At 33.3% G+C, this 27,693-nt stretch overlaps 1 protein-coding gene across 10 annotated transcripts in view; it reads right to left on the bottom strand.

Annotated features, from left to right (window-relative positions):
• The window catches only part of CSNK1G3 (casein kinase 1 gamma 3), an 84,923-nt gene that overhangs the window by 8,087 nt on the left and 49,143 nt on the right, over nucleotides 1-27,693 (bottom strand). Inside the window, exons 6-13 of one of the 10 annotated variants that reach the window (XM_087815518.1) lie at nucleotides 26,182-26,416; nucleotides 20,873-20,958; nucleotides 20,668-20,752; nucleotides 18,690-18,838; nucleotides 17,384-17,479; nucleotides 13,501-13,596; nucleotides 4,295-4,401; nucleotides 3,756-3,779 (exon numbers count right to left, since the gene is read on the bottom strand). In XM_087815518.1, coding sequence (XP_087671644.1) covers nucleotides 3,756-3,779; nucleotides 4,295-4,401; nucleotides 13,501-13,596; nucleotides 17,384-17,479; nucleotides 18,690-18,838; nucleotides 20,668-20,752; nucleotides 20,873-20,958; nucleotides 26,182-26,416 — 878 coding nt within the window. The remainder of the gene's footprint in view (nucleotides 1-3,755; nucleotides 3,780-4,294; nucleotides 4,402-13,500; nucleotides 13,597-17,383; nucleotides 17,480-18,689; nucleotides 18,839-20,667; nucleotides 20,753-20,872; nucleotides 20,959-26,181; nucleotides 26,417-27,693) is intronic. The other 9 variants (XM_087815520.1, XM_087815519.1, XM_087815521.1 and 6 more) reach the window with 9 other exon arrangements.

Below are 27,693 nucleotides of genomic sequence, written 5' to 3'. Positions count from 1 at the left end.
ATTAGACCAATGATTCTCAATGCTGGCTGTTCCTTAGAATCAGCTTAGAAGCTTTTAAAAAATACTGGAAACCAGACACACTCCACCACAGACCAATGGAATCAGAAACTCTAATAGTACAGTCTAAGTATTAGCTTATTGTTAGAACTCCCCACAAGACTGAGATGAAGCCAGAGTAGAAAACCACTATGTGAAAGTCATTAGGATACTTACTATCTTCTCTAATGGAACATAAAGGCCTTGATTTCTCTCCATAATCATCGTATTACCAAACATACAATAACTGCTCGGTAAATGTTAGAAAGGGGAAAGAGAGAGAAAAAAAGTAAAAACGAAGATGATTTCATTCTGCTTAAAAACTTGATAACTAACTAAAGGAAGCCTTGTTTTAATTCCTGAAAGGAATAATGAGGGTGCTATTCTCTGTATCACCTGCCTTAAAAAAAAAAATTTCAGCTACAGAACAAAAGGCAAAATCTCATTACTAATAAAGGAGTCACTTTATATTTGGGGGCACAGAATATTTTTCTTTCTTTTTTTTAAAAAATATATCTTTATTGATTTCAGAGAGAGGAAAGGAGAGGAAGAGAGAGAGATAGAAACATCAATGATGAAAGAGTCATTGGATCGAGCCCACAACCCAGGCATGTGCCCTGACTGGGAATCGAACCCCGATCGCCTGGATCTTAGCTCGACGCTCAACTGCTGAGCCATGCCCGGTAGGGCCAGAATATTTTTCATGATTCAGAAATCATATATTTACCCATGAGGTATGACTTTAGGACACTTGAGACTCTAAAATGTCCATTGTAATATACATTCTAGTTAATGGGATGAACTGAGAAGGATCTCTGCCAATGACAGATAAGAAGAAAGAGAGGAAGTTGGAAACAAATTCTCAAAGAGAATTCTAAGCAGGTTCCCAGCTACCTACCAAATGCTGGATGAGACAACCATAAGATACAATTTAGAAAAAGAAACCATGCTCATATTTCTTAATCACAAACTAAACGGATATGAGGAATGTAATAGTAAACTCGCAGGGATATAAGAATAACCCTGATGAAAGGAAAGTCAAAACCTGTGTTTAGTTTTCAACTAGTGAAGAGTTAGGCAAGTTCTGAGGGTTTCTGTAACCTATCTAGAGTAAAGCGTTAGTGAAATCATGGGTTGCTTTCCACTTTTTAAAAACAACTGCTTTATTATGATATAATTCACATATCATAAAATTCACCCTTTTAAACTATACGATCCAGCGGTTTTTATACCGCAGCAATAATCACCACTATCTAACTTCAAAATATGTTCATTACCCAATAAAGAAACCACACTGCCTATCAGCAGCCACTCCCACCCTCCTCTTCCCTGCCCTGGGCAACCATGGTCTACTTTCTGTCTCTATATATTTGCCTATTCTGGACATTTCATATAAATGGAATTTTATAATACATGGCCCTCGTGTCTACTTCTTCCACTTAGAATAATGTTTTCAATTTCATTTTTTCTATATTGTCAACTAATAGTGCATTGTATGGATATACTACATTATTTATAGTTAATTATCTAGTAATAATTTACTGAGGCATACTGTTTTCAGCATTGGGAATCTGAAGATGTAAAAGCCTTGTTTTCAAAAAATTCAAGAATGTTCAAGAAGTGGGAAAGTGATAAAGAAAATAGTCTATCGATGGCAGAATGGAACCAACAGAATACAGGCTTCAGAATGGAAAATGGAGCTGGGAAAGCTAGGCAGGGGCCAGACTATGAAAGGTATGAGTGGCCTGGGTGCCCTGAAGCTCCAAGCACCAGAGACCCTTTCCCCCAGGAATAACCTTCCCACCATCTACTTCCTTTTTTCTCATCTTCCAAGGCCTGCATAAAGAAACCAGAACCCATGAACACGCACATAAGCATACACCTACACCCACCTCAACTAAACAGATTACTATGCCATTCTTCAAAGCCCCCTCCACAAAGCATTCTCATCATCCTGTCAGTAAATAATCTTTCTCTTTATACCTTTTTCATAGTATTGAATCACATACCGATATATGCCAATACAATTGCAATCTTCCTGACTGTTGTGTATTCTACTTAAGGGCAAGGGTGGTATCAGAGATTTCTGAAGTCCAAGCGGTGTAATTGTTGAATGAATAAATGAAAAAATGTAATAGATTTGGTTGAAAGCACGTATCTAGGGGGATGTGAACACAGAACAGCCAGTTTCAGTGAAGAGTTCTGAGTATGGAAGTAAAAACATGGGACAAGGTCGGAAGAAGCACAGCATGGGAAGGGCACAGATGAGAAAGGCCACAGGCAACTGGAAGAGGAGAGATAAATCAGGGTGATAACTACTGAGCGCCTGCCATTTGCCAGACAAAATACCAGTGTTTTATCATGTTTAACTTTCTCAAACCTCTGAGGTAGGTATTATTAGCCTCATTTTACAGAAAAAGAAACAAGCTTGAAGAAGGTAACAAAGTGGCAGAAGTAGGATTCTATCACCTGTCTAATTGCAAAGGACACATGCATTATAATCAGCCACGCTGCCACCCTACTTCTGGAACAGTACTTAGGACTGCACAAATGAGCAGAAACTGTTTCTATTTCTGATGTAAAAATGCACAAGGATGCAGCTGACTATATCCTACAATCTAAGCCAAGTCATACTGTCAATAAATCCCACAGTCAAAAGTGATTAACATGGATACTTGATCATTGTTCTTTAAAAAGAACCATTCACAGCCCTGGCCAGTGTGGCTCAGTTGGTTGGACGTGGTCCTGTGTACCAAAGGGTTGCCAGTTCGATTCCCAGTCAGGGCACATGCCCGGGTTGGGGCTCGGTCCCCAGTGGGGGATGTGCAAGAGGCAGCCAATCGCGCTCTCACATCAATGTTTCTCTCCCCTCCTCTCTCTCTAAAAATCAATAAATATTCTTAAAAAAAGAAAAAAAAATATCCACATAAATTTCCTCATCTTACAGCCAGAAAAGGGGAATTATTTTGGAAATTATGTAAGGGTCGTTTTGGATATGAATAGAACTTTCCAAAAGTTATTAATCTATGCAACTTTCTTTATTCACTCTAAGGCTGACTCAAAAATTGTCCTGAAACTGAGAGAAGCATTTTAGACATAGCATAACAACTAAAGGCAAATGTCAGCAATAGTTAAATCCAACATTACCTCAACTAATAGAAACATTACATCTGCAATTAGCAGAAAATATTTAGATGAGGATTTTTCATAACACTCAACTATAGCTTATCATGAAACTTATCAATGTATATACACCATGTGTTAACAATGGCAATATCATTAGTTAGTAATTGAAATTCTGTTTTAGTGATACTACTGGGGTGGAGGGTATGGGGTTTACTATGTGTATTTAATAATTACAAACAGAAAAAAGAAAACTTATCTCAAAAGCCTCTTTCTATCTAAAATAGCAAATAAAGCCTCTGTGTTACAAAACAAATACACAAGCACAAGCAGGGTTGGTGTATCTACTCAATTAAAAAGTGCCCCCAAATCTATGTTACTTGAAGCAAAAGTTGCAGCAGGCAAAAGAGCTCCTCAAACAATGATTTCTTGCTTTTCAGAGCTAATGTAAATGATATAAATACTTTTGAACAACTTTTACAAATTATAATGTCTATGTTGAAAGGTACGTTTTTAAAAAACACAATATGGTGCTAAAAATCTTTGAAATTACAGTCAACGGAGCTATTTCTGCCTGCCTACACTTGGGAACTCACCACATGTTCAACACTTTCTGGCAGCTATACACAGGCACAAAAAAAAATACAAGGAAAGAGAGAGAGAGAGAGATCATCAGAAATAGCCCACATTGAAATTGTCACATTGTTTTTCATGCTTCATTTTTTCCCAAGCAGCATTATTATAATTTACACTCACAAAAAACTAAATTAAAACTAATATTGATTCATGCAGCATACTACAAAATTAAAAATTATTTATTCTTACGTTTAAAGAAAAATTGAGAATCTATAATATAGCAACAACTATCATGCATCAACACTCTTAAAAATAGCTAAAAATATTCTGTTGGTTCTAAATAAGTATTTGAGCATAGTTGTTAAACTATTTTGTATTATTAAAATATTTACTGAAATAACACTATTCTAAACTGAGTGATTAAAATAAACATATCACTTATTTTACATGCACCTATTCCTTGAAACAAAATTCCTGAAATAACTGCACATAACTATAAATGTCAAACATGCATAGTTTAAGAACAAAAGTTAGTAAAACAAGCAAAAAGAATACATACTTGGTTTCATCCATCACTTCTACTTCTGTAGGGGCTGTGATGGGTGCATTTGAACGTCCTGCAGTAGGGTCATCTGTGTTTAACTCTCCATTTGTAGAACTTACAACCTGAAAAAAACAAAAAAAATTATATATACAAAAGTAATAGGTTATACAATGATAAACATAATTAAGCTTCAAGTATTTAAATTAGAAAGTTAATATAAGGAACTTAAAACAATATGTAGTTGTTCATAAATGAACACAGTAATAGGTCTAGCGTTTTATTAAAGATCAAGGTTATTCAATATTTGCTTTTCAACTTCCTTTACATCTTGAAATGTCTGTTGTCTGTCTCCTTCCCTCTGATTTTTAAGGCTAACTCCTACAGTTCTCTCTCAATCGCTTCCCTGTTGTGTGCTCACTCTTCTGGTAGCTTGTCCCGTGCAACTTCAATATTGCTTCTTTCAATGAAACCCTCATTTCAATGTAATCATGCTCAGGTTTCCTCTCATACTGCCCATTCATTTACTCAGTTGTTCAAGCCCCAAATCCAAGAGTCATTGTGATTCCTCTCTTAAACTGAAACCCATATCTAATCCATCAGCAGGCCCTGTTATATACTCCCCTGAAATACATTCAAAATCCAACCAGTTCTCCCCACCTTTATTACTAAAACTTTAGTCCAAGCCACCATTATCTCTGTGTGAATAAGAGCAGAAACCTATTAACTGATCTTCTGCTTTTCCTTGTATCCCAGGGTATCCTTTTAAGATGTAAATTAGATCATGTATATAACTACCTGCTTAAAATTCTTCAAGTGCCTGACATCCCACTTCACTTAGAATAAAGATCCACACTTTTTACACCAATTTATAAAGCCCCATAAAAGATCTGAATCCTGCCTCCCTCTCTGATATAATACCACTTTCCCCTTTGCTCAATAGCATCCATCTGTTATTGTCAAGCTTATTCCTACTTTAAGGCCTTGGCATTACCTATTCTCACTGCCTAAATTCTCTTCCTGCTTACAGGCTATCTTCTTATCTTTTAGATTCTCAGAATATGTCTCTAAAATAGGCCTTTCTACCACAGAATCTAAAACTTCCACACAGACGCTCTCTTGCATGTTATATTCTATTTTTAACTCTTTGTATAGCATTTATTCATGTTGGTATTTTTCTGACTGATTTTGGTTCTTGACAACCATGCCCGCATCCATTAAAATTAAACTCTATGACAGCAAGAATCTTGTGTTGTTTCCTGCATATTCCCCCTACTCTACCTGGCTCAGAGCAGTCACTCAATAAGTATTTGTTGAAATAAATGAATGCATGCATGCATGAATGAAATACTAAAACAAGATAAAAACTATTGGGAGATAACAAAACTCCCAAATTTGCTTGGTCCTACAAATTCACCATACTGTACTATTTCTTGCCTTCTCCCAAATTTCTTGAAAACTAGTCTTAACTTCCCATTTCCATTTTTATAAAATTTTCCATTCATTGTATTCCTGAACTCCTTGCAATATGTACTCTGTCCCTACACCAGGATTCTGAGTTCTCTTGAAGGTTACCAACAATTCCTAGAAAATATATTCAGTGGTCTTTGCTCAATCCTCATTTTCCTGTACATTTCTTACCACTTGGCACCAGCTGATGACTTTGGGATAAGATGGGTCTACATTCAAAACCTAGTTCTACTACTTACCAGCTACACGACCCTGGGGAAGATATCCTATCTTGCTAAACCTCAGTGTTGTCAACTATGAAATGGGAAACAGTAGTATCTATTTAACAAGGTTGATATGAGGATGAAATGAAATCAATATATAAAGTACAGTGACTGGCATATAATAAAGGGCTCAATAAATGGTGGCCATCATTACTTTCAGTTTCACCTATAATCATGGCTTAAACTATCACCTCTATGTAAAGAATTCCCTGATCCTAAACAAGTTTGCCACCTCAAATTCAGTATTTCCAAAACCAAATTTATCATACTCTTAAATCTGCTATTCTTTCTATGTTTCCAACTTCTATTAAAGCCTTACCATCTTCCCAGACGTCCAGGCTCAAAATCTAAGAATTATCTTTGATGCTTCCCCCACCTGCTCTCTTTATGAGAAAAAACTGCTAACATATCAAAGGCCTGGGCACCAGAGTTGCAGTTGACTACTAGACTTAAAGGTACTATTTACAGAACCCCATATTTCTAAAACTTAATTAATTCAAAAGTTCTTACTGAGAGGCTACAACATGCCAGGCATTGTTCTAGGAACCTGGAATATCATGGTTAAACAAAACTGACAAACAACCCAGCTCTTGTGGACCTGAGTTTCTAGTATAAAGAAATAGGCTCCTCTCTCCCCAACTTTAAGGAAAGTAACTAGAAATCACCCAATACACCTGGATTAATTCAGGAATTATGAAAATTCAGTTTCCTATATCCTATGTGGAACAAGTACTTAGAAACAAACACTAAACTTGTGCCTACAGCTGAAAATACACAAAACTTCCTCGATCATCTTCAGACACAGCCCAAGGAGAAACTCCTGTGTCTAAGTCTGCCTCTCTGCTTCTGGGGTACTTGCTTCCTCCTTTCTGCCATTCTATTGAGTTCTGTGTTGATTATTTTCCCCTCTTTATTTTTCCCTCCTTCTGAATATATTCTAAAATAATTACTTGTTCTAATTCTCAAACATAATTTGGTTCTCATATTCCTAATTTTTAAATATCAGAGCCCCTACTCTGAATTGGAAGGGAGCCAGAAAACAGAATTCTTATACTTTTTGATTCCCCACTACCTTTAACTAGCAGGGATCCTTGCATGCACTAGATAATAGAGTTCACTGAACAATCTCCATTGCTCTCCCCTCAACATAATACTCAACAGGTTTCTTTCTCTCCTTTTTGTTCAGTGGCTTAGAGACTTAGCTGGAGGGACCCAACCTTGAACTATAGGCAGCTCCTCTAACTTTAGGCAGCATAATTGAAAATTTAAAACTCGGGCATTCTAAACTTCCAGCAAACAGCAACTATATATGCACTGTAAATATACCGAACATCTCCGTTGATGAACATTTTGGTTTACGAACGCCGTAAACCCTGAAGAAAATGCTTCCGTTTCCGAACACGCCTCAGAAGTCAAACATACCACACAGCTTCCACTGAGGGCAAGATCCTGAGGCCCAGCTGTGGGCTGTGGATGCCTCGGTTTTCGAAGGGTCTTCCGAAAATCGAGATACCACTGTAATTTGATTTACTTCAGCTCACACAAAGTCATACTTAACTTTAAAAAACTTTATTTTACTGAAATGTTTCAAATCCCATTCTAACTGGTTGACCAGAACCAGACCTAAAGGAAGTAACATCTTCCTTTGTGTAATTTTCAAATGTAATTTTTCTTGGGCTTCCCAGATTCTCTGACCCTCTGAGTAAAGGACAAAACAGTGTCAATGTGGTAACAGTTCTGTAAAGTTGGCCTACTTAACATCAGTGACTTGAGAGTGTATCATGGCAGCAAAATTGTTTTCACTTAAGAAAACTAGTGATCTTTTTGCAATGGGATTTTACAAAGAAGAAACAAAGACAATATTATAAATAATGTGACATTATACTCCTAGAAACCTAAATCAAACAAGCACTCAAACAAATATATACAAATTATTTTTATAAGTCAAATTCAAAAGAATGATTTCATTTCAGTGACATTTATAGAATTATAACTCAAACTAGAACATAAAAGTCTTTAAAATATTAGTGTTCATCAGGCTGATTTCCTTAATGAAAGTTTGTATAAAAATGACAGAAGCTTTGAGGTTGGACATTTCAAAAAGTGATTCAGGTGTTTTACAGAGTTTTTTGTTCTTGTTCTTAAAGAAATTTTCTGATATTCCAACCCTGATAAAATACTCAGTGCAGTTCTTATTTTAAGAGGTTAAAAAAAAAAGCAACCAGATGGCAGTTTTACTATTTGTACATGAGAGTTTAAGGGAAGGGGGCGGGGAAACAGCCTGCAGCTAAGTGTGGGAGATAATGATTATTCCCTGAATGGCTGCTGCCTCCCCAATCTAGTTCAAAAAGAAGTCATTCTCAAAGACTCCGAGTACAATCAAGATATCGCATGGTATCTTTATAGTCAATGACTGGAAAAGACCAACTAATATACTTTCCAAATATAATGAATTCAAACAAATTATTATGCTATCTTCCTAATTTCTATTTGCATTCTTGAAAGCATGTTACCAAGTGCTCAGTAGAGGCACAATATATTATTTAACCAGATCTCCATCTATCCAAAAAAAAAAAAACTAGAAATTTTAAAACATTATATATTTTACTTATGAACTCAGCTTTTTCTAAAAGTCATCTATAGGAAACCACACTAATAGAACATAGTTAAAAAAGTAATTTCCAAAGAGTTTATCAGACCTGTGCTAAAGTACACATATACTATACAAAATGAACTTCCTTACATATTCTAAAACTATAGCTAGGGTTATAATTGATATTCTTGATATTCCAACTGATGACCCCAAGGCATAGGACATTCTCAATGTCTTTCAACAAATATAAACCAAAACAGATTTTCAGTCTACCTTTCACTTATGGAAGGATTAAGCAGAGTACACTATTCTTTTAGTATTCCTATCTTTCAAGATGTTACTGCAAATGTTACTATAAAAAATATCAAAATAAATTCACAATGCTGATTTACCCCAGTGATAACTACACAAGGAATTTCCTAAACTAAACCTAATGGAGACTAGCTGGAAATTACTTATGTAATAAAAGCATGTAACTACAGTGGTCTCCCTTTATCTGCAGGTTTACTTTCCACCATTTCAGTTACCGTGGTCTGAAAATACTAAACGGAAATTCCAGAAATAAACAATTCAGAAGTTTTAAATTGCTTGACATTCTGAGTAGCATAAAATTTGGACCATCTGGTACTGTCCACCTGGGACCTGAACCATCCCTTTTTCCAGCGTATACCACTTAGTAGCTATCTCAATATCCCTGTGCTTGAGTTCAAGTAACCCTTATTTAACTTAATAATGGCCCCAAAGCACAAGAGTATGGTGCTGGCAATTTGGACATGCCAAAGAGAAGTCGTAAAGTGCTTCCTTTAAGTGAAAAGGTGAATATAGTACAATAACATATTTTGAGAGATAGAGGCCACATTCACATAACTTTTTATCACAGTATATTATAATTGTTCTATTTTATTATTAGTTATGTTGTTAATCTCTTACTGTACCTAAATTATAAATTAAACTTTACCATAGGTCTTTATGTATAGGGAAAATATAGTATATGTAGGGTTTGGTACTATCTTGGTTTCAAGCATCCCTTTGGGGGTTTTGGAATGTTTCCCCCTAAATAATGGGGAATACTATTGTCTCCTTCAACAACCTTTCTTTTGCAGACTTCAGTACCGCAGAAAACTATGAACAGAAATATATGATTATACTAATCACTCAATTTTTTTTCCTTGTTAGTACCTTTTCAAAGACTGATAGAGAAATCTGAAATTGTCTACTTGAAATGTTTTCAAAAGGTCAGTATTAACAATTAGCATAATAAAGAACTGACTGAGATAAGGCATCCATTACTCCTCTGACTTTTAACTACATGTGTTTTCTTACCATTTCAAGATATATTTGTCTAATTCTTTTTCTGTTATCATTACCTGTTTTTGTTTCTGAAGATATACTGACTAAAATATCAGACTTCTTATTAATGTTATTCTTTTATTTTCATCAGCAGTGCCTGGCTGCCCTATATGTCGGCACCATTTGTGATTCTGCCCTTTCCCCTCAAGTGCTCAGTGTCACATTATTCCTTAAACGCAAGCCAAGGCTGTACAACTATAGAGTTCCAAACAATCAGGAAGTATACCATACCATGCAAAGTACTTTTTCAGTAGTTAGTGTCCTTAATATTTGTCTTCTTCCCTCTGCTTGCAATTACCTCTCAGCTTTACAGGATCAGGTTTTCAGTTAGCTTTGCACTCAGTGGAGTTGTGCTACAGTAGAATTAGAGATTAGCAATATCTGCTGCCAGTGGTACCCTTTAAAACCTAATTTGGGAAATCCTGATTTGCCAGGTAGAAACATATCAAAAAGGGATATCTGAACCCTTCCTTTCCCCTAAGCCCCCATATCCAACTAAATTCTCTCTTCTAATTGCTCACATCCCTTTATTTCTCTTCATCTCCACTACCCATCGTTTCCCCTCAGCTACAGACTTAATAGCTGTGTCCCTGCCTTAGACTTGTCTCACTTCAATCTAGTCTCCAGCAACAGAAATCTTTAGAGAACACTATATAATCAAGTTAGTTCCCTATCTAATTCTCCTTATGGCTACCCAATATCCTCAGAATAAAGTCCAAATTAAATAACAAGACCTGTTAGGAGCTTTCATTACTTGCCTCCTGCCTACCTCTCTGTCTCTTTTTTCAATACACATCAGGCTGACTGAGTTTTATTTAGTTCTTCAATCTCTCTCTCCCCCATCTTTCTCCACTTATCACAATGCTTGTTTATTAGCCTTCGCCACTGACTGAAAGTTCCATGGAGACAGGCACCACATTATCTGTCATTCTTCCTTTTATTCAAAGAATCTAGCACAATGCATAGCTCTTAGTAGACATTTATATGTGTATATTTGCTAAATAATGAGTGGCCAGAAACTCAAAGTGGTGGGTCTAAGTTTCTCAACCATATTAATTACCAATGATTCTAAGGAGAGCAGAGGAGGGCACACTTGATTCCTCTAGGAGCTTTTCCATAACACATACAAGCCAAGAACAGATTCAAAATAAAGTCTTTAGATATCTGAATATTATTCTTAGTCTCTTGAGTGGGAAAAGTTTATTAACTATATAGCTGTATCCTTCTGGACAGTGAATTAACATGGTCACACTAAGGAGGTAGTATTTGACAATGCTTTCTTTTGGCTGTACCTCTACACTTTGCTCCCCAAAGTGAATAAAAATACTAGTCAAGTTTCTCAATTTGTAAAAGTAATAGATTATTCTACTAGTTAGCATTGCCTAAGTCCCTGTCTCTATGCTAAATACTTTTTTTAAAAAAATTAAATTCTCACAACAAAACCACGAGGTAGAAGTATTATTGACATCTCCATTTTACAGATGAATAACTTAAGGCACAGAATTTGAACTCAAATCTGACTCCACAGCTTGTGCTCTTAACCACAATGAAATCAACTTGGTAACTTATATGTCTGATCTGTAATATAGAAGGTGTGGCAAAAGTAGGTTTATAGCTTTGAGTATGCAGTTTATTGTTTTATTATTTATTAATTATTGTATTATTTTCCATAGGAACAAGTGTAAAACTACTTTTGCCCCATCCTATATATAATAATTCTGGAAAGACAAGGAGCTCAAATTTAGACTCCATGATTCAGTCCTATTAAAAGCACATCTGAAATAAAGAACATCTGAGGATGTTTCTGTGGTCAAAGTGACAAGAGGTTTAATCTTGCATGTCAACTGGAACCACCTTAGTGGTGCCACACTGAAAACAACTCAATATGTTCAGGAAGTTAATGAAAATAGTGTAAAATTTATTGGTTTTTGTTGTTACTAGAATTCTACTAAGTAAAACTGATCACTTATTCAATACTAGAATGAAGTTAAATGTAGTCTCTACAGGTAGAACAATTTTAAAGAGATGACGAGAAATGAGGAGGGTTGAAATATCTCTTTGAAAACATGTGAAAAAATAGAACATAAAGTTTGAAGTGATGAGACAACATAATCAAACTCATTCACCATCGGAGAGTCCAAAGAGATCCCATAAGCTACCTTTGGAAATCCCAGAGCAAGAAGCAGCTAAGTTTTTCTGGTAATAGTACAGAAGTGGGAGGACAGCTTTCTAATAGTACCTTAATTGTGGCAGAGTTCCATGAACACTCAGCAAGGTACTTGCTATGATCACATACAATACTTAGAGACATGCAAATGTATACAGGTACATACACAATCCAGCTTGTGTTATGCAAATTAAATATAATTTGCTCAATTAATTTTTCCAATGATATGAGTTGAGAACATTAAAAATTTTACAATTCAGGCATCCTTGCCTTTGAGTCCCTTTCTAAAGTTTTATAAAACTACTCAAATACTTCTATTACACATGACTGAAAGTTCCATAGACTACAAAGTCCTATAAAAATACTGGTTATCTAATTTAAATCACCTCTAAAATTTAATGGTGAGAAAAACATGAGAACTTATAAGATTTAATCAAGAACTGGTTTTTAAAATTCAAATCAAGAAAGAATAAAATCCATTGCATAGATTCAGTAGATTATATACATCAAAAATTGTTCAAGTGAGAATATGTGGAGGGGAAAAAAATCCAGAAAATTTTAAAAGGTTCTATATTAAAATGAATTGAAATAACATTTATTATCTCAATTACTTTAAACCAGCATTTAGATTATCTTAAACCAACATTTTAAAAGAAATAAGAAACTCAGTAATCTTTCCCTATTTCTATAATACACATAAAAGATTAAAACTTAGGGGGCATGAGAGGACAGAACATAGTAGCTATCTCTAAGTGTTTAGAAAAGGGAAAGAAAATACATCAAAAAAAATGGGACTGCTTTAAACTTTCATAAATATCCAGAAAATTGAAGAGAGTATTTAATAAATACTTGTCCTTGAAATTATTTTCTGCATCTGAGACGCAAACAAAATATACCATTTAAAAAAATTAGGGCCATGTTTATTTGGATAATTAATCAGAAAGTATATTCTGAATATTTAGGACGAAAAAAGTTACATATCTACTTAACTGACTTACGTCTGAAGGAGGCATGTCAATGAAAGGAAAAAGATAAAAATGTTCTATTACTTAAAGCTATTTATAAAGACTGAGCTTATTGTTGGAAAATCATGTTTAACACATATTTCAAGTAATGCAGTTTGTTTTTCTAACCTGTAGTATGACTTACTTAAATACTGTTGAATGTACTTGCAAAAATGAACAAAGGCAAAATCTTAGTATCCCTGCTGGTCTTTCTAGACCATGTTAATTTTGCTTTTTGGTTAAATACAAAGGAATAGAATTATGGAGAGTTCAGCAACAAGTTTCTCATTAGGATATGAAATCATGCCACAAGTTCCAAAAAAGGGTTAGTTGTATAAATTTGGGAAATAATCACTCATGCAAAAATCAGAAAATACCTGTACCGAGCCACCATGTCTGTCTGCTGCAAGGTGAGCTCTCAAATGGTGGGGATTTGCCTGCTGGGAGTCCCAAGCTGCCCTGTTGTCTGCCGACTGCCATTTATTTAATGCATGTGGCATGGATGGAAGAAGAAAAACCCAATATGTTAAACATCTCATCCTTATAATATAGAAAACATACGTTTCAAAGGAAATTTAAAAATACCCTTACTATTCTGAGTCACAGATGCAATGATACTGCATGTGGAGAGATTTTAATTAAATTGCTACAACTATGTAATGATCAACCATAAAAATAAAATATAACCATAGAATTTTGTAAGTGAAAAGACTTTAGATATCACAGAGTCCACCATCTAACTTTATACATGAATTAACAAAGAAATAGGGAGGTAAAAATGATGTGCCCAAGAAGGCACACTAAATCAATCATGAGCAAACTAAAAAACCATCCATGTATTTTCTGGAGTAGGGGGTCCCCACTGGTTTTCTGATGAGGAACAACTTCTAGCAAGGTAAGAAAAAAAATAGTCCTTAAATAACTGTTCTTAAGATCCTAGAAAACTTTTCTCTCTTGGTTAGTACCCTGCTTCTGATTGTGAGGATAAGATGAGAAAACAGAAAAATTCTTTGACAAGTGAAAAGTGCTATATAGAATACTATGAGAATATGACAATTTTTTAAAATAACAATTCTACATATATGAATTGGCTTTCTTAATCTCTTTTTATCTGATTCAAATTAAGGAATCCATTTCCCTGAAATAGGCTGACATTTCTTGATGCTTTTAGATGACCTGGCAAATTTGCATGGCAATAACTACAAACTAATAATAATCTACTAGCAGAATTAGAAGGGATCAATTTCTATGTTTCAGGAAAATGTGGACAGCACTAATAAAAAAAGGGGAAGAAATACAGTATTTAAGTTTCTATGACATGTTTCATTCTGCATGGGGTGCTTTATATGTTTTATCTCATTTTGAGATAGACAGTATTATCCTCATTTTACTGATGAAAACACTGAGATGTTAAATACTTCCCTAAATCACAGAGGTGTCAAGGAGTATAGCAGAGATTCAAACTCAGAGCCTACTGCTCCTCCAATAACACTTTCTAGCTCCTTACCACAATTATGTTATGTCCTAAAGCCTTTGGTGCTCTTTACTTTCTTTTTCAATGTCAAGAAAATCTTGCCAGAGAGGGCCAAGCACATGGGTTTATAGGGAGCCTAAAAGCATATCAGTGGTGAGAGAAACCCTTTGGGAAAAGAGATATTAAAATTCAAGTTGTGTACAATGAATAAAAGTTCAGGCACTATTGTAAATTAAATTGTACAATGTAAAATTACATATTTTATGGCATGAAGTATGTCACCAAAGCATTTACGACGTCTTTTCATTAAACCCTCCAAACTCATCACCAGAATTTAGCAGATCTGTAGCTTAATGAAATAAATTAGATGAGATAAAATCTAAACCGGATGGGAGATTGAAAATGATGTAAAAGTTGAAATAAATATCTAAATGTTGCCTAGGCACAACAGGTAACATTTGGGGGTCATAGACCTCTTTAAGAAGAATTGCCTGGCCGGGTGTGACTCAGCGGTTGAGTAATGAACTAGGATCCCAGCTATCTGGGTTCGATTCCCGGTCAGGGCACATGCCCGGGTTGCGGGCTCGATCCCCAGTTGGGGGCGTGCAGGAGGCAGCCGATCAATGACTCTCTCATCACTGATGTTTCTATCTCTCTCCTTTCCTTTTCTGAAATCAATAAAGATATATTTTTTTAAAAAAAGAAGATAGAATAAACATTTATGTGCACCCAACACTTTCTATAAAATATTAGGATCCACTAAACTTCAATCATTGACTCTAAGTTACAAATTGTTTTTCTTGGGACATAGAGAAGGTTTTAGCCATTTAAAGAATTAACTTTTCTTCTTTTGGGATTGTGAACTATGAGTTTCTTGTACAACTTAAACTGTTTACTGCTTCACAGGTATTTTTAAAAATTCTTCTAGATACACAACTTTTCTTTTATAATGAAAGTCTTCATTTCCAGGTTTCAAGTTCAGTACATAAGCTATATAAAAAGATTTCCTGAAAAGAAAAAAAAATTGACTCCCTACCATTTAGTGCAACAAGGACTACACGAATAAACTATGGTTCCCACCCTCAGTGAGCTCACAATATAGCAAGACATGTCTGAAACATGTAGAAAGTTAAACTCTAAGATATTTAAATTAAAATTTAATTCAACAATAAAAGAAGAGCTTCACTTACTACAATACCTAAGAGCTCAAGTGGAAATCTTCAGAGAACATAAATTATTGATATTCTTCCAAAGTACATTTGAGAAATTAACTCTCATTTGTAAAATACAAACTCTGAGTCTTGACTTCTGAGCCATTTCTTTCTATACACAGCATCTATCAGATTACTCAATCTATCAACAAGTTGTAATTTATATCTTAAATTAATTCACATGCAAGATCCTTTATTGTCCCAATTTTCCTAAGGCAAAATTCTAAAACTAAACTTTTTAAATTGGCTGTACTTTCAAGAATACTGTTAAATATTCCCTAAAAATAGCATTTTATTTTGCAATGATTTTTAACAAGTTGTGTTTTTTCCTTTGATTTTTGATCTCTTGTTTAACCCTCACTCCAACTCTGATGGGATGAAAGATGTAAAAGTGAAAAAGAATAAAGCACTATCCTTCTCTAAAAAGGGCTACAGTAAAAAATACTAAAGACACTTTTTAACTCAGGGTGATAGCAAATTTTTTTATGTGAAAGATGGCTTCAATAAAGCTTCTTTTTACAAAAAAGAGAAAAGTGAAAACACTGCTCAAAAATCTCAACAGCCCTCAATTACCTTACTGAGGAAATACAAACTCTTCACTCTCAATCTATGCGTTGTCTTGAACCTACTCTCTGCTCCAAGCAAGCTGAACTGCTTACTATTCCTCAAATTCCACATTTTTAAACTTCTGCTTCATATTTTACACTCTCCCTAAAATGCTCTTATTCCTTTATCTGCCTTTAAAAATGTCATTCATTCTTCAGGCTCATCTCAAAAACCACATTCTCCATAACATCTTTATAGTCCCCCCATACTCTAATGATCTTCCATGGCACTTTATTAATATGCTTCATGTGACAGAACTTAGTCTGCTTTGTAATGTAGTTATTGTGAATTTATGTAATAATCATGATAACAATAACACTAGCCATGAGAGCTGAGATTTACTGAAGGCTTACTATATGCTAGGAATTAACATATATTATTTCTATTTTATAGATGAGAGAACTGAGGCTTTGAGAGATTAATTTGCCCAGGGTTAAACCATATCCAGATATGAATGATTCCAGAGACTGAGTGAGCTCCTAGCCACTCATTACAAAATCATTTCTCATAGGTTATATTGTTTTTCTCACTTCTGCATTTCTGTAATATGTAAAATAGTAGCTTTCAAATACCAGGAACTCAGTCAATAATTTATTAAACTAGACTATAGGTAGAAAGATCAACTGCTATTACATCATTCCAACAAGATATCCAAATGCTTCTACTCAAATAGATGTCAAATGTTGCTCCAAATTATACTAATTTTAACCACTAAATTATAAGTTTATGATTAAATTAATAATGAACATTATGTGTGTACATATTTTATCAGTTGAATGAAAAAAATATGCATTTCATTCTTTCAATATGTATATATATGTGTATGTATACACTCACACATACATGCAAATACACACACACATATAAAGCAGTCATATGGACATTATAAAACACCAAATACATTTATAAACTGCCAGAAGGTAATACAAAAGCAAACTAAGACATTTCTTATCTAAAAGGGCAGCAAACCTGGTTTTTGGATTGTTGCATCTTATCTCTGTGTTGATGTGCTTCTCTGTTAGATGATAAAGCAGGATCCTGCTGAACTGCCCCCACTGGAGTAGGCTACAACACAGTAACAGTCAGCATCAATACAATCTATTTCAGAAGTCTTATTTAATATCATTTAGCTGTTCAAAAGAATCAAGGAAAAACATAAAAGACACTGAAATAAAGTAAGGCCTTAAAAAAAGACATCATTCTCAAAATATGTTGTTAAAGCTACAAATTAAAGCAAAGAAATCACAGCTACTCTTTAAACTGTTTCCAAAATATTTAAATGCTTTATCAAGTATTTATTTTTATATCAACAAAATACCTTCTAATGCTGTCATTACTTTTAAGTTACTTTTTCTTATCAAAACTATGAAAGTGTTATCTGTTCATGTTTCTCATTTTCAAAACTAATGTATAAACAGAATAAATTATTTTTTAAAAATTAAGGGAACAATTTTTTATAAAGCTAATAAAATTATTTAATGTCACTGAGAAGAGGCTTATAAAATATTTACTTTTCAAATACAATTCAAAATATAAATACTTTAATCAAAGTTTCTTTAGATTTGCATCACAGATATCATATATATTCAAATTACTTTGAATTTAAGAAAAATATACATTAAATGCTAAGTGAACTGTTAAAAAATATTTGAATCTGAGAGTTCAGTGGTTCCAAATATGGATAAAAACTCACTAACAGTGAGCCACAATTAAAGAAAATTTTGTAAAACATTCTTGCTTATTAAAAAAAGGCTAGTGAGAATATTTGATCTTTCAGAAATTGTCTCTTCAAAGAAAAAATGTGTCTCTCTAAATGATGAGTGCCGATCTTACAGTTATAATGACAATTTTTTAAGCTTAACATGCTCTAAGTATCAATCTATTCCAAGAGATAAATTAAAACTGCTAGAATAATTAAAACATTTTTAAATTGCAACTGTTCTGAAAGATGGCTGAAGAAAACCAAAAACCAAACTAGCTGATCTTTTAAAGTAATCACTAGAATAGTACACCAAAAAAAGTATATTCAACATTAAGAAATAAATCAACAATGAAAAGTTTGAAATATCATTCTAAAAAGCAGAGTCCAAATGTAGGGTATTTACAAAATGCAAAGGATAATATTTATATTGTGTTACCTGAAATATCCCTAAAAAGGAAATAAAATGAACCCTTTTTCAAAAAGTATTTGTTCTCAACTCTTTTCAGTTGAAGTATCTATACTGTGGGGAAAAAGCACAATAAAATCTTTTATTACATAGCAGAGAGAACTCACCAACTGTTTACCCATCCAGTCATATTCATAATCAAACATATATCCTTTTCGATCAAACAAGTCAGTAAAAAGCTTTCTTAGGTAGTCATAGTCTGGTTTTTCAAAAAAATCTAGCCTTCTTACATAACGAAGATATGTTGCCATTTCTTCTAGAAAGGAAATAAAAATTATTTTTATTATACTTATCTACATACTCAATAATAAAATTACTTGTGTCTAAAAAGCACATAGTATTATAAAAACAAAAAAAATAAAATTCTATTGCAATTTAAAAACTTATAGATTTAATTGCAATGAAATTTTTTAAAGAGGGAAAAGAAGGGAAGAAAGGAAATAGAGAGAAAAGGAAATGAGAGGTTTAACAGACATTATTTTTGCTTTATTTCATTAAGAAAAACTAAAATTTTTATTTTACAATTTCTTAATTGAAAACCTTGGTGAGTATTAGAGGTTGAATTAACAGCTTATTGCATGATTATTTAATTGCAAAGCACCATATTAAGCTCACATATTTTATAATTATTTAAAATACTGGTGGGAATTGATTTATATGTGAAAGCATATCCACTAGCTTGCTGGATTCCTTTAGAATCAGTGACATAAACTAACCATCCAATAGAGGATTCAAATTCCTAATTTTGGCTATAGAGGTATTCAAAACCAACTGACCTAGCAAAATAAACCTCAGAAATATAACATAGAAGCTGTATAATTCTTTTAATTTCTGGTCATATAATTAATAATCATGCATGCCATTAAAATTCCCAAATATATTAGAGATAAATATATTTTTAAAAGGTCATACTCTCCAGAATGAAAAAGTCCTAAAAATCAATAGGCAAAATGGTGAGCAAAACAGTATTTCACCACGAGAGCACAAAAAATCACTGTAGAAGTGACAGTAGGTTACACCTAGCTGCTCTTCTGATTCAATTCACTCCTGGTAGCCAATAAGAACAGGATCACACACCCCCCAATGGGCAGGGAAAGTGGCACCCAGTGACCTTGGTAAATCTCACTATGGTGAATCTCACTATTCCACTTTCTAGCTAATTATCTGGTTAATTTACTTGGGCACCACCATTTTTCCTGCAGAAATTTGTATAGGCTTCTTAACCTGCAGTCCATCTGCCTGCACTTAAACTGATAGTACTATAACTAATTTTTTTTTAACCTTCTACTTCTAGATTAAGAAAAACATATAATTAAAGTTTGCTGACAATGAATAATACGCCAAACTGGAAAAAGAGCTACCAAAGATTATCCTGCTGATATTAGTACAGTAATAATGTCAGCATTGTACAGGAGAACCTTGAATATCAAAATGAGACTGAATCCAGTCTTCTATCTTCAAATTTGGTTCTTTTTTCAGTCAATATTATTGTACAAATCACAGCAGGTATTTTAATACATTAGCAACACATTATTCTTATTTTTTATTCTTATTTCTTACTTGACTTAGAAATCATAAGAAATCATAAGTAAATTTCTGTTGGTTTGAGTTGCCAAATATCTACATGAAAGCCAAACTAGTTTCATAAAGCTCCCCAATAAAAAATTAGCCTAAAGGTAATAAGGGTAGCAAGGTTTCACTGTACTTTGAAAACTAGACTAAATCATGCATCATATACCTACTTTGAGTTGGACAATAAGACTCAAATGACTAACATTATACATCCAAACTTTATAGCTGGTATTTCCTAGCAAATATTTTAACTTATTAAAAGTATGTCATTGAAGAAAATATTACTTTAGTTGTTATTTGTCAACACTACTAAAAGATGGATTTCTTCTATTAATACCATTTTAACAAAGCAAATACACAAACTGCCCCTTTGTGCATCTGACATCTTCTAAGTAATATTTTGAGTTCATTTTTTTAAAACACACAAAAAAGTATTTATAGATGTAAGCAATGATTAACAGTTCTGCTCTTCTGTGTATGAGCAGATGTATCAATGAGGCATTTATTCATTACCTGGAAAATTTTCACATAACACTTCTATTGGTGTGGCTCGTTTTGTATCTCCAATTTTCTGATACCTCTCTTTTAACGTGTCAGCCTAAAACAGGGGGGAAAAAACCTTGAGAAAGTGGTAATTTTAAAATTAAATACCTGGAAGACAGGACCTTAATATATTAACAAGTTATCAAATTCAATAAGGAAATACAAAAACAATTACCTTTAAACCTTGCCAAGGAAGACTGCCTCTAAGAAAATACATGAACATATGACCTAAAGCTTCTAAGTCATCTCTTCTACTTTGTTCTGAAATATAAGAAAAACATAAATTTCACTTTCTTCTCCCAGTTAAGAATGCAAGAACAGAGAACTGAATCTTTTGTTATATATCAGTTAATTCCCAAAAGTTCAGTATATAAGTACAAAATTCAGATCCAGTGCATACAAACAACAAAATCATGTCTAGTTAAACAGTAATGTTTTTACATTAAAATTATTGTTGAACTTTAAAATATGCCACTGTGTTTCTTGAGATGCTATTGAGGATTTATTTCTTTCCTGAGATATCTACTCAGAGAAATATAAGGCAAGGGGAAAAAGGTTCCATGGTCAAATAGAGTCACTGTGTACTACAGCTCTGTCTTAAAGATTCAGAATGTAACATATTAAAGATTCTGGGGGAAAAAAATAGTTTTTCCCTAAAAGGTTAACCCTAATGTTCACCTTAAATGTTAAACCCTAAAAATAACTAACTTCATTTCACCCTGCATTTCCTAACTCCCATTCCACAAACATCGTTAATTTTAAACACAATTAGTATTCTGTGTAATATATAGTTTTTAAAACACTTGTGTTTGACACATCCCAACATTCATAATCCCTCCAAAACTTTGCTGCTAAAACAAACTGTCACTTTCAAGCTGCTATTATCGTTTTAGTAACAAAATGTAGGATAGTACATAACTGTGTGACAATCACAGACTAAGACTCAGGGAGTGTTTATAAATATTTGCTGAGTGCATTTTCCCCCCAATTTTTTGTCACTGAAGTTAAATGCTTAAGATTTTTTTAGTATTTTTAAATAATACAAAAATGCTAACAATAAAAGGAAAAATAATTAAAGGATGCTCATGTGCAAGATGCTTTATTCAAATGAATACTCATACTATCTAAGCAGTACTAAATGCTTTTGAAAAAGCACACCAGGATTAAAGTTTCAGAAAAGGTTTTAATTTTTACTATGTAATCTCATAATATTCTATAATTGTCTTCTACAATAAGTCTAAATATATGTTCGTGTTATTATTTAATCAACATCTATGCTTCTACCAAATAGCAAGTCACAGGAGGCCAGATGTCTCTCTGGGTCATTATCCTCAGGATCTAGTAAAATGGCTGCCGCAGAGCAGGTACTCAATACATGCTACTTAAATACACAAATGAATATTTGGAAATATATCATTCCAGATATATACCCCTGTTCTATAAGCTTGGGAAAATATCTAAAAGAATATGCATCAAATCATGAGTAATCAGGGGTGTGAGACTAGAGGACTAGACAGGACGTTTCTTTTTAAAAAACATATACCTTTATTGATTTCAGAGAGAGGAAGGGAGAAGGAGAGAGATAGAAACATCAATGATGAGAGAGTCACTGATCGGCTGCCTCCTGCATGCTCCTGACTGGAGATCGAGCCCGCAACCTGGGTATGTGCCCTGATGGGGAGCCAAACCCCAATCGTCTGGATCCTAGGTTGATGCTTAACCACTGAGCCACGCCTGTCAGGCTAGACAGGACATTTCAATTTCTCATTTCATATACTCAAAAACTGTGGTATAATAGGAATTTTTTTCTTCTGTTTTGTATTGTATTACAATGTAAGCATATGCTACTGAAAACAGCAAGCTTTCAAAAGAAGTAAAATAGACCTAAAGTTCATTTTAAAGCTGATAATGAAAGTGGGATGTGAACATGAAAAAAATCAGTAATGCCTTTTATTACTAAAATTATATTTTATTAGGTCCTGGGAGTATAAGAATGAAAAGTCATGCAAAAAAAAAAAAAATTATTTCTGAAGTCCTCCTGAGAATCAGAGTCAATCCCTGAATCTTTTAAAAACCTCAAAGAATCAGAGACTGATTCCTTGGGTATGACATGGAGTAGAAGAAGGCACATTTTAAAAAGTTCAGCTGATAATTCTAAAGTAGAGTCAGATTTGATATGCACTAGAAAGGAGACTTCTTTCATCTAAGTATAATTAGCATATAATAAAATACACTCATCATAAGGGTACAGTTTGATGAACTTTGAAAACACACACCCCTAAGTACCACCACAATCAAGAAGTATTTCCAAAATGCCAAAAAGTTCCCTTACGCCTCTTGTCTGTTATTCTCCCTCTCCCCGGCCTCAAACCACTTTCCGCCTTTTGCCACTCTTTATTAAATTTTATTGTTTTTTAATATGTTTTTATTGATTTTAGAGAGAGAGGAAGGGAGAGGGATAGAGAGAGAAAAACATCGATCAGCTGCTTCCTGCACGGCCCCTACTGAGAATCGAGCCCACAACCTGAGCATGTGCCCTGTCTGGGAATCAAACCAATGACCTACTGGTTCATGGGTTGATGCTCAACCACTTAGCCACACCAGCCAGGCTTTTTTAAAATATATATATAGAGAGTTTCACATGAATGGGATGATACAGTATAGACCCTATGTCTGTACTCTTTTGCTCAGCATAATGTTTTCAAGATTCATCCATGTCGTTGGATGCATTGATAATCATTCATTACTTTTTATTACTAAATAGTATACCACAACATGTTTATCCATTCGCCTACTAAAGGACCTTTGTGTAACTTCCAGTTGGGGGCTACTGTGAATAAAATATTTATGAACATTCCTATGCAAGTCTTTGGGTGGACTACGTCTTCATTTCTCTTGGATAAATAGCTAAGAGTAGATTACTGTGTCATGAAAAGTGTAAGTTTAACATTTAAAACTTCTACACTGTTCTCCAAAGGGGTTGTGTCATTTTATATTTCCACCAGCAACATATGAGAGTTCCAGTTGCTCCAGAGCCTGTTCAACATTTAGTATAGTCAGTCTTTGAAATTTTAGCCATGCCAGTGGCCATGAATGTTAGCTCATTGTGATTAAATTTGAATTTCACTAGTAACTAATATTTTGAACATCATTTCATGTGTTACTGGTCATTCACACATCTTTTGTTAAGTGTTCAAACATTTTACCCATTTTTTAAGTTCTACTCTTTGTCTTATTCTAAAGTTGTAAGAATTGTTTGTGTAGTCTGTACACAAGTCATTTTCAGATATAAATTTTACAAACACTTTCTCCCACCCTGATAAATTAAGCTTCATCAAAATGTAGACATCTGTTCTTTTAAAGAAGCCCAACTTATCAGTGTTTTTCTTTTATTGTTAATGTTTTTTTGTCCTATCTAGAAAATGTTTGACTACCCTAAGGTCACAAAAATTTTTCTCCTACTTTTTCTTCAACAAATTCTATAGTTTTGATTCTTTCATTTAAATCTATGATGCATTTGAAATAAAAATTTTTTTCGTTTAATTCCGGTGTGGGGTAAAGATTTAGATTCATTTTTTCCAACAATATCTAGTTATTCTCACAAGTTTCTTTACAAGACTATCCTTTTTTACCTTGAATTACTTTTTGCCATTCTCAAAAATCAATTGAGCATCTATGTTTGGTGTAACAAAAGTAAGCAAAAATATAGTTGAAGACCAAAAAGAGTATATTAAAATATACACTACTTCAAGATTTACTATACAGCTACAGTAATCAAGACAGTATGGTATTGGCAAAAAAATAGACAAATACACCAATGAACAGAATAGATAGCCTAGAAATAGTCAATTGATCTTTGACAAAGGAACAAAGGCAATACTATAAAGCAAATATAAGTATTTTCAACAAATGGTGCTGGAACAACCCTACATCCACATGCAAAAAAAAAAAAATGAATCTAGATACAGACCTTACTCCCTTCAAAAAATTGACCAAAATGGTTCACAGACAAGTGTTAAACACAAAAATATAAAATTCCTAAGAAATAACACAAGAAAAAAATCTAAGTCCTTTGCTAAATATTTGCTCTGTGAATATTTTATTGTACTCTGTGGCTTGTCTAGTCATTTTCTTAATGGTGTCAATTAATGAGAAAAAGTTGTAAATATTTATGAAGTCTAATTTATCATTTTTTTCTTTTGTGATTACTATAGTTTTTGAATATTAAGAAATCTTTACCCCCCCCATGTGATGAAGACATTTTTTTGGTTTTTTTTACTATCTAGAATTAATTTTTTGTATGGTGTGAGATAGGGGTTGAGGTTCTTTTTATGATATCATATTCTTCCCCCTTGAATTATTTTTAGGACTTTCTAAAAACATTCAGATCTAAGTTGTGTGTACAACAGATTATTAAGTATTAAGCCACAGTTAGTTTTCATATCAGAGGACATCAAACTTAAGTTTCTTCTTTTAAATTCTGTCTTCAACATCTCACTCACAAGTGAGAACAGACAGGAACATAAGCCAATTATTCGTTATCCATCATTACCACTCAAACGTACTTTACAGTGTATGATCATAATTTGTATAGACCTTAGAAGTCACCTACTCCAACCTCCAACTCCTGGTCTTAGCTTCAAGTCTAACTATTCTCCTCAGTCTTATAGGCTATATGCTGCATGTCTCTGCTTCCGCCTCTCATTCAGAACTAAACAGCACTTAGCATCTTCCCTAACATCATGCACTGAGAACACATCACTTCTAAATGATACCAAAAATATAATCATGAAGAAATATCAGACAGACCCAAATTGAAAGCATTCGACAAAATAGTCTGTACTCCAAAAAAAATATTAAGGTCATGAAGAATAAAGAAAGGTGAGGAACTGTTTCAGATGAAAAGAAACTAAAGAAATGTGACAAATAAATTAAATGAGTGGTCCTGGACAAGAAATAAAAAAGCTCTAAGAAACCCTAAGGGGTTGATATTATTTTATCCTATTTATAAATAAGGAAACCAAATGGATATAGCTAGTACACAGTAAACAGTACTGCTAAGATATGTACTCTTAGCATTAAATGTACTAGGCGATTTGTTACCTCCTTGGCTAACTGCATCAAAGTACTATAGTCCCAATCAAAAATCTGTGCACACACTGAATTCAGTTAGAATTAAATATTCTCTCATATCCTTTAAGAGAAATAATCAAATGCATCACCCTAAGTGTATCAAGCTTGAACATTTCAAGTTTTATTTTTAAAAAGATATAGTAAGTACAAGGATATGGCATTCATTTACTCTAGAGCAACTTATTTTTAAAATGTTTTATTAAATATAAATAAAAGTAAACTCTAGCTAGATGTGATAAATAAAAATTATAACAGAAGCAACTGTAGCCTGCAAAAGTTGAACCATAATAACAGATATTAAAATTCACACCATTAACATAGTTACAGAATTCAAACAAAAGGTACACATACCTTTTCCTAAATGTGTATTTATACTCATATATCTAGCTGTTCCCGTAAGGCTCTTGTGTTCTCTGTATGGTATGTGTTTCTTTGTCTCTGGATCAATATATTCCTTTGCCAAACCAAAATCTATAATATGAATAACTTGCTGGGTTTTATTTCCTGGGCGTCCTATTAAGAAGTTCTCAGGTTTTACATCTCTGTATATCAAGTTCTTTGAATGAACATATTCCATACGAGAAATCTTGATTTTTTTAAAAAAGAAAATAAATATTTTTAGGCTTTGGCTAGCATTAAAAAGCATGATAGAGGCAAGACAACATTCACAATAAAAACAGCATACAGAAAAAACTCAGAAATTGTTTCAACCCTTTAAAAGTAACATTGTATCAGTCTATAGTTTCTCAAATATATACTGATTATGATTAAAAATCTTTACTTTTACTATTATAGTGACTTATAAATGGAAGTGTTTGAATTTTATGAATTCCTTCCATATCAGTAAGCCTCATTAAATCAACACTTTCAGATGATGCTACATCATAAAATCAAAAAGCTTTACCAGTATTAAATCTTGAACTCAAAAGTATAAAGAGACATATTTACAAAATTGCAATTTATTCATCAGTTCAATAAGGAAGCAATTTTTACAATTATATTTTAAAGACTTAAAGAGTCTAAGCTGTTAAATAAAAGCAATCAACAAAGCACCCTTTAGTATATCTTTTCTTTCTCTTTCTTCCTTTCTATCTTTCCTTTCTTTCTTCTAACTTTTCTTTACTTTTTTCTTTAGGTATGAAACATTTTAAAAGATCTTGAAACTAGAAAATTTTCAAATATAAAAACTATAATAATACTGTACATTTTTTATTGTTTTACACATTCTCAAATAATATTCACTGTAAAAACTCACAAAATAGAACATTAAAAATAAGAAAATAAAATTGCATCCTTTAATGACAATCATGGCTGAGAATGCAATGTAAACACAGTCATTCAGTCCATTTTAGTTTGTTAACAAATCCTGGATCATATAATATATAATATTCTATGACCTATACTTGTAATTAATGATATGAGCATTTTCCAGGTCATGAAACTTTCTTTTAATACATGGTTTGCATTGAAAGTGTGCATTACTTTAAATACATACTTTACCATTTTATGGCTATTAACAACGTATTCAACTAATCCTGTTATTTCTGTAGATTTGGGTTGTTTCCCACGTTATTAGAAATATCCTTGCACAAAAAGCTTTAAGTACATCTGAATACTTCCATAGGAAAATTTACAGAAGCAGAATTAATGAGTAAATGGATAAAAATGATTTTAAGGCTTTTGCAGCATACTTCTATTAGCATTTATTTCAAAACTGCCTTATAATCATCCTCTAAGTTTGTTTCCCCATAGGTTCCCTAAAATTTAAGCAATTCAGAAGACTCTCTCATTAGTTTGTTTCCTCTTTTTCTCGGCCATTAGAATTTATTACCGAGATTTAGAATCCATGTTTCTGACGGTTCT

This window comes from Miniopterus natalensis, chromosome 3, assembly GCF_054644295.1.
Source record: "Miniopterus natalensis isolate mMinNat1 chromosome 3, mMinNat1.hap1, whole genome shotgun sequence".
Lineage (NCBI taxonomy): Eukaryota > Metazoa > Chordata > Mammalia > Chiroptera > Miniopteridae > Miniopterus > Miniopterus natalensis.
The sequence above is the reverse complement of the archived record's forward strand: the minus strand, read 5'-3'. Positions and strand labels throughout refer to the sequence as shown.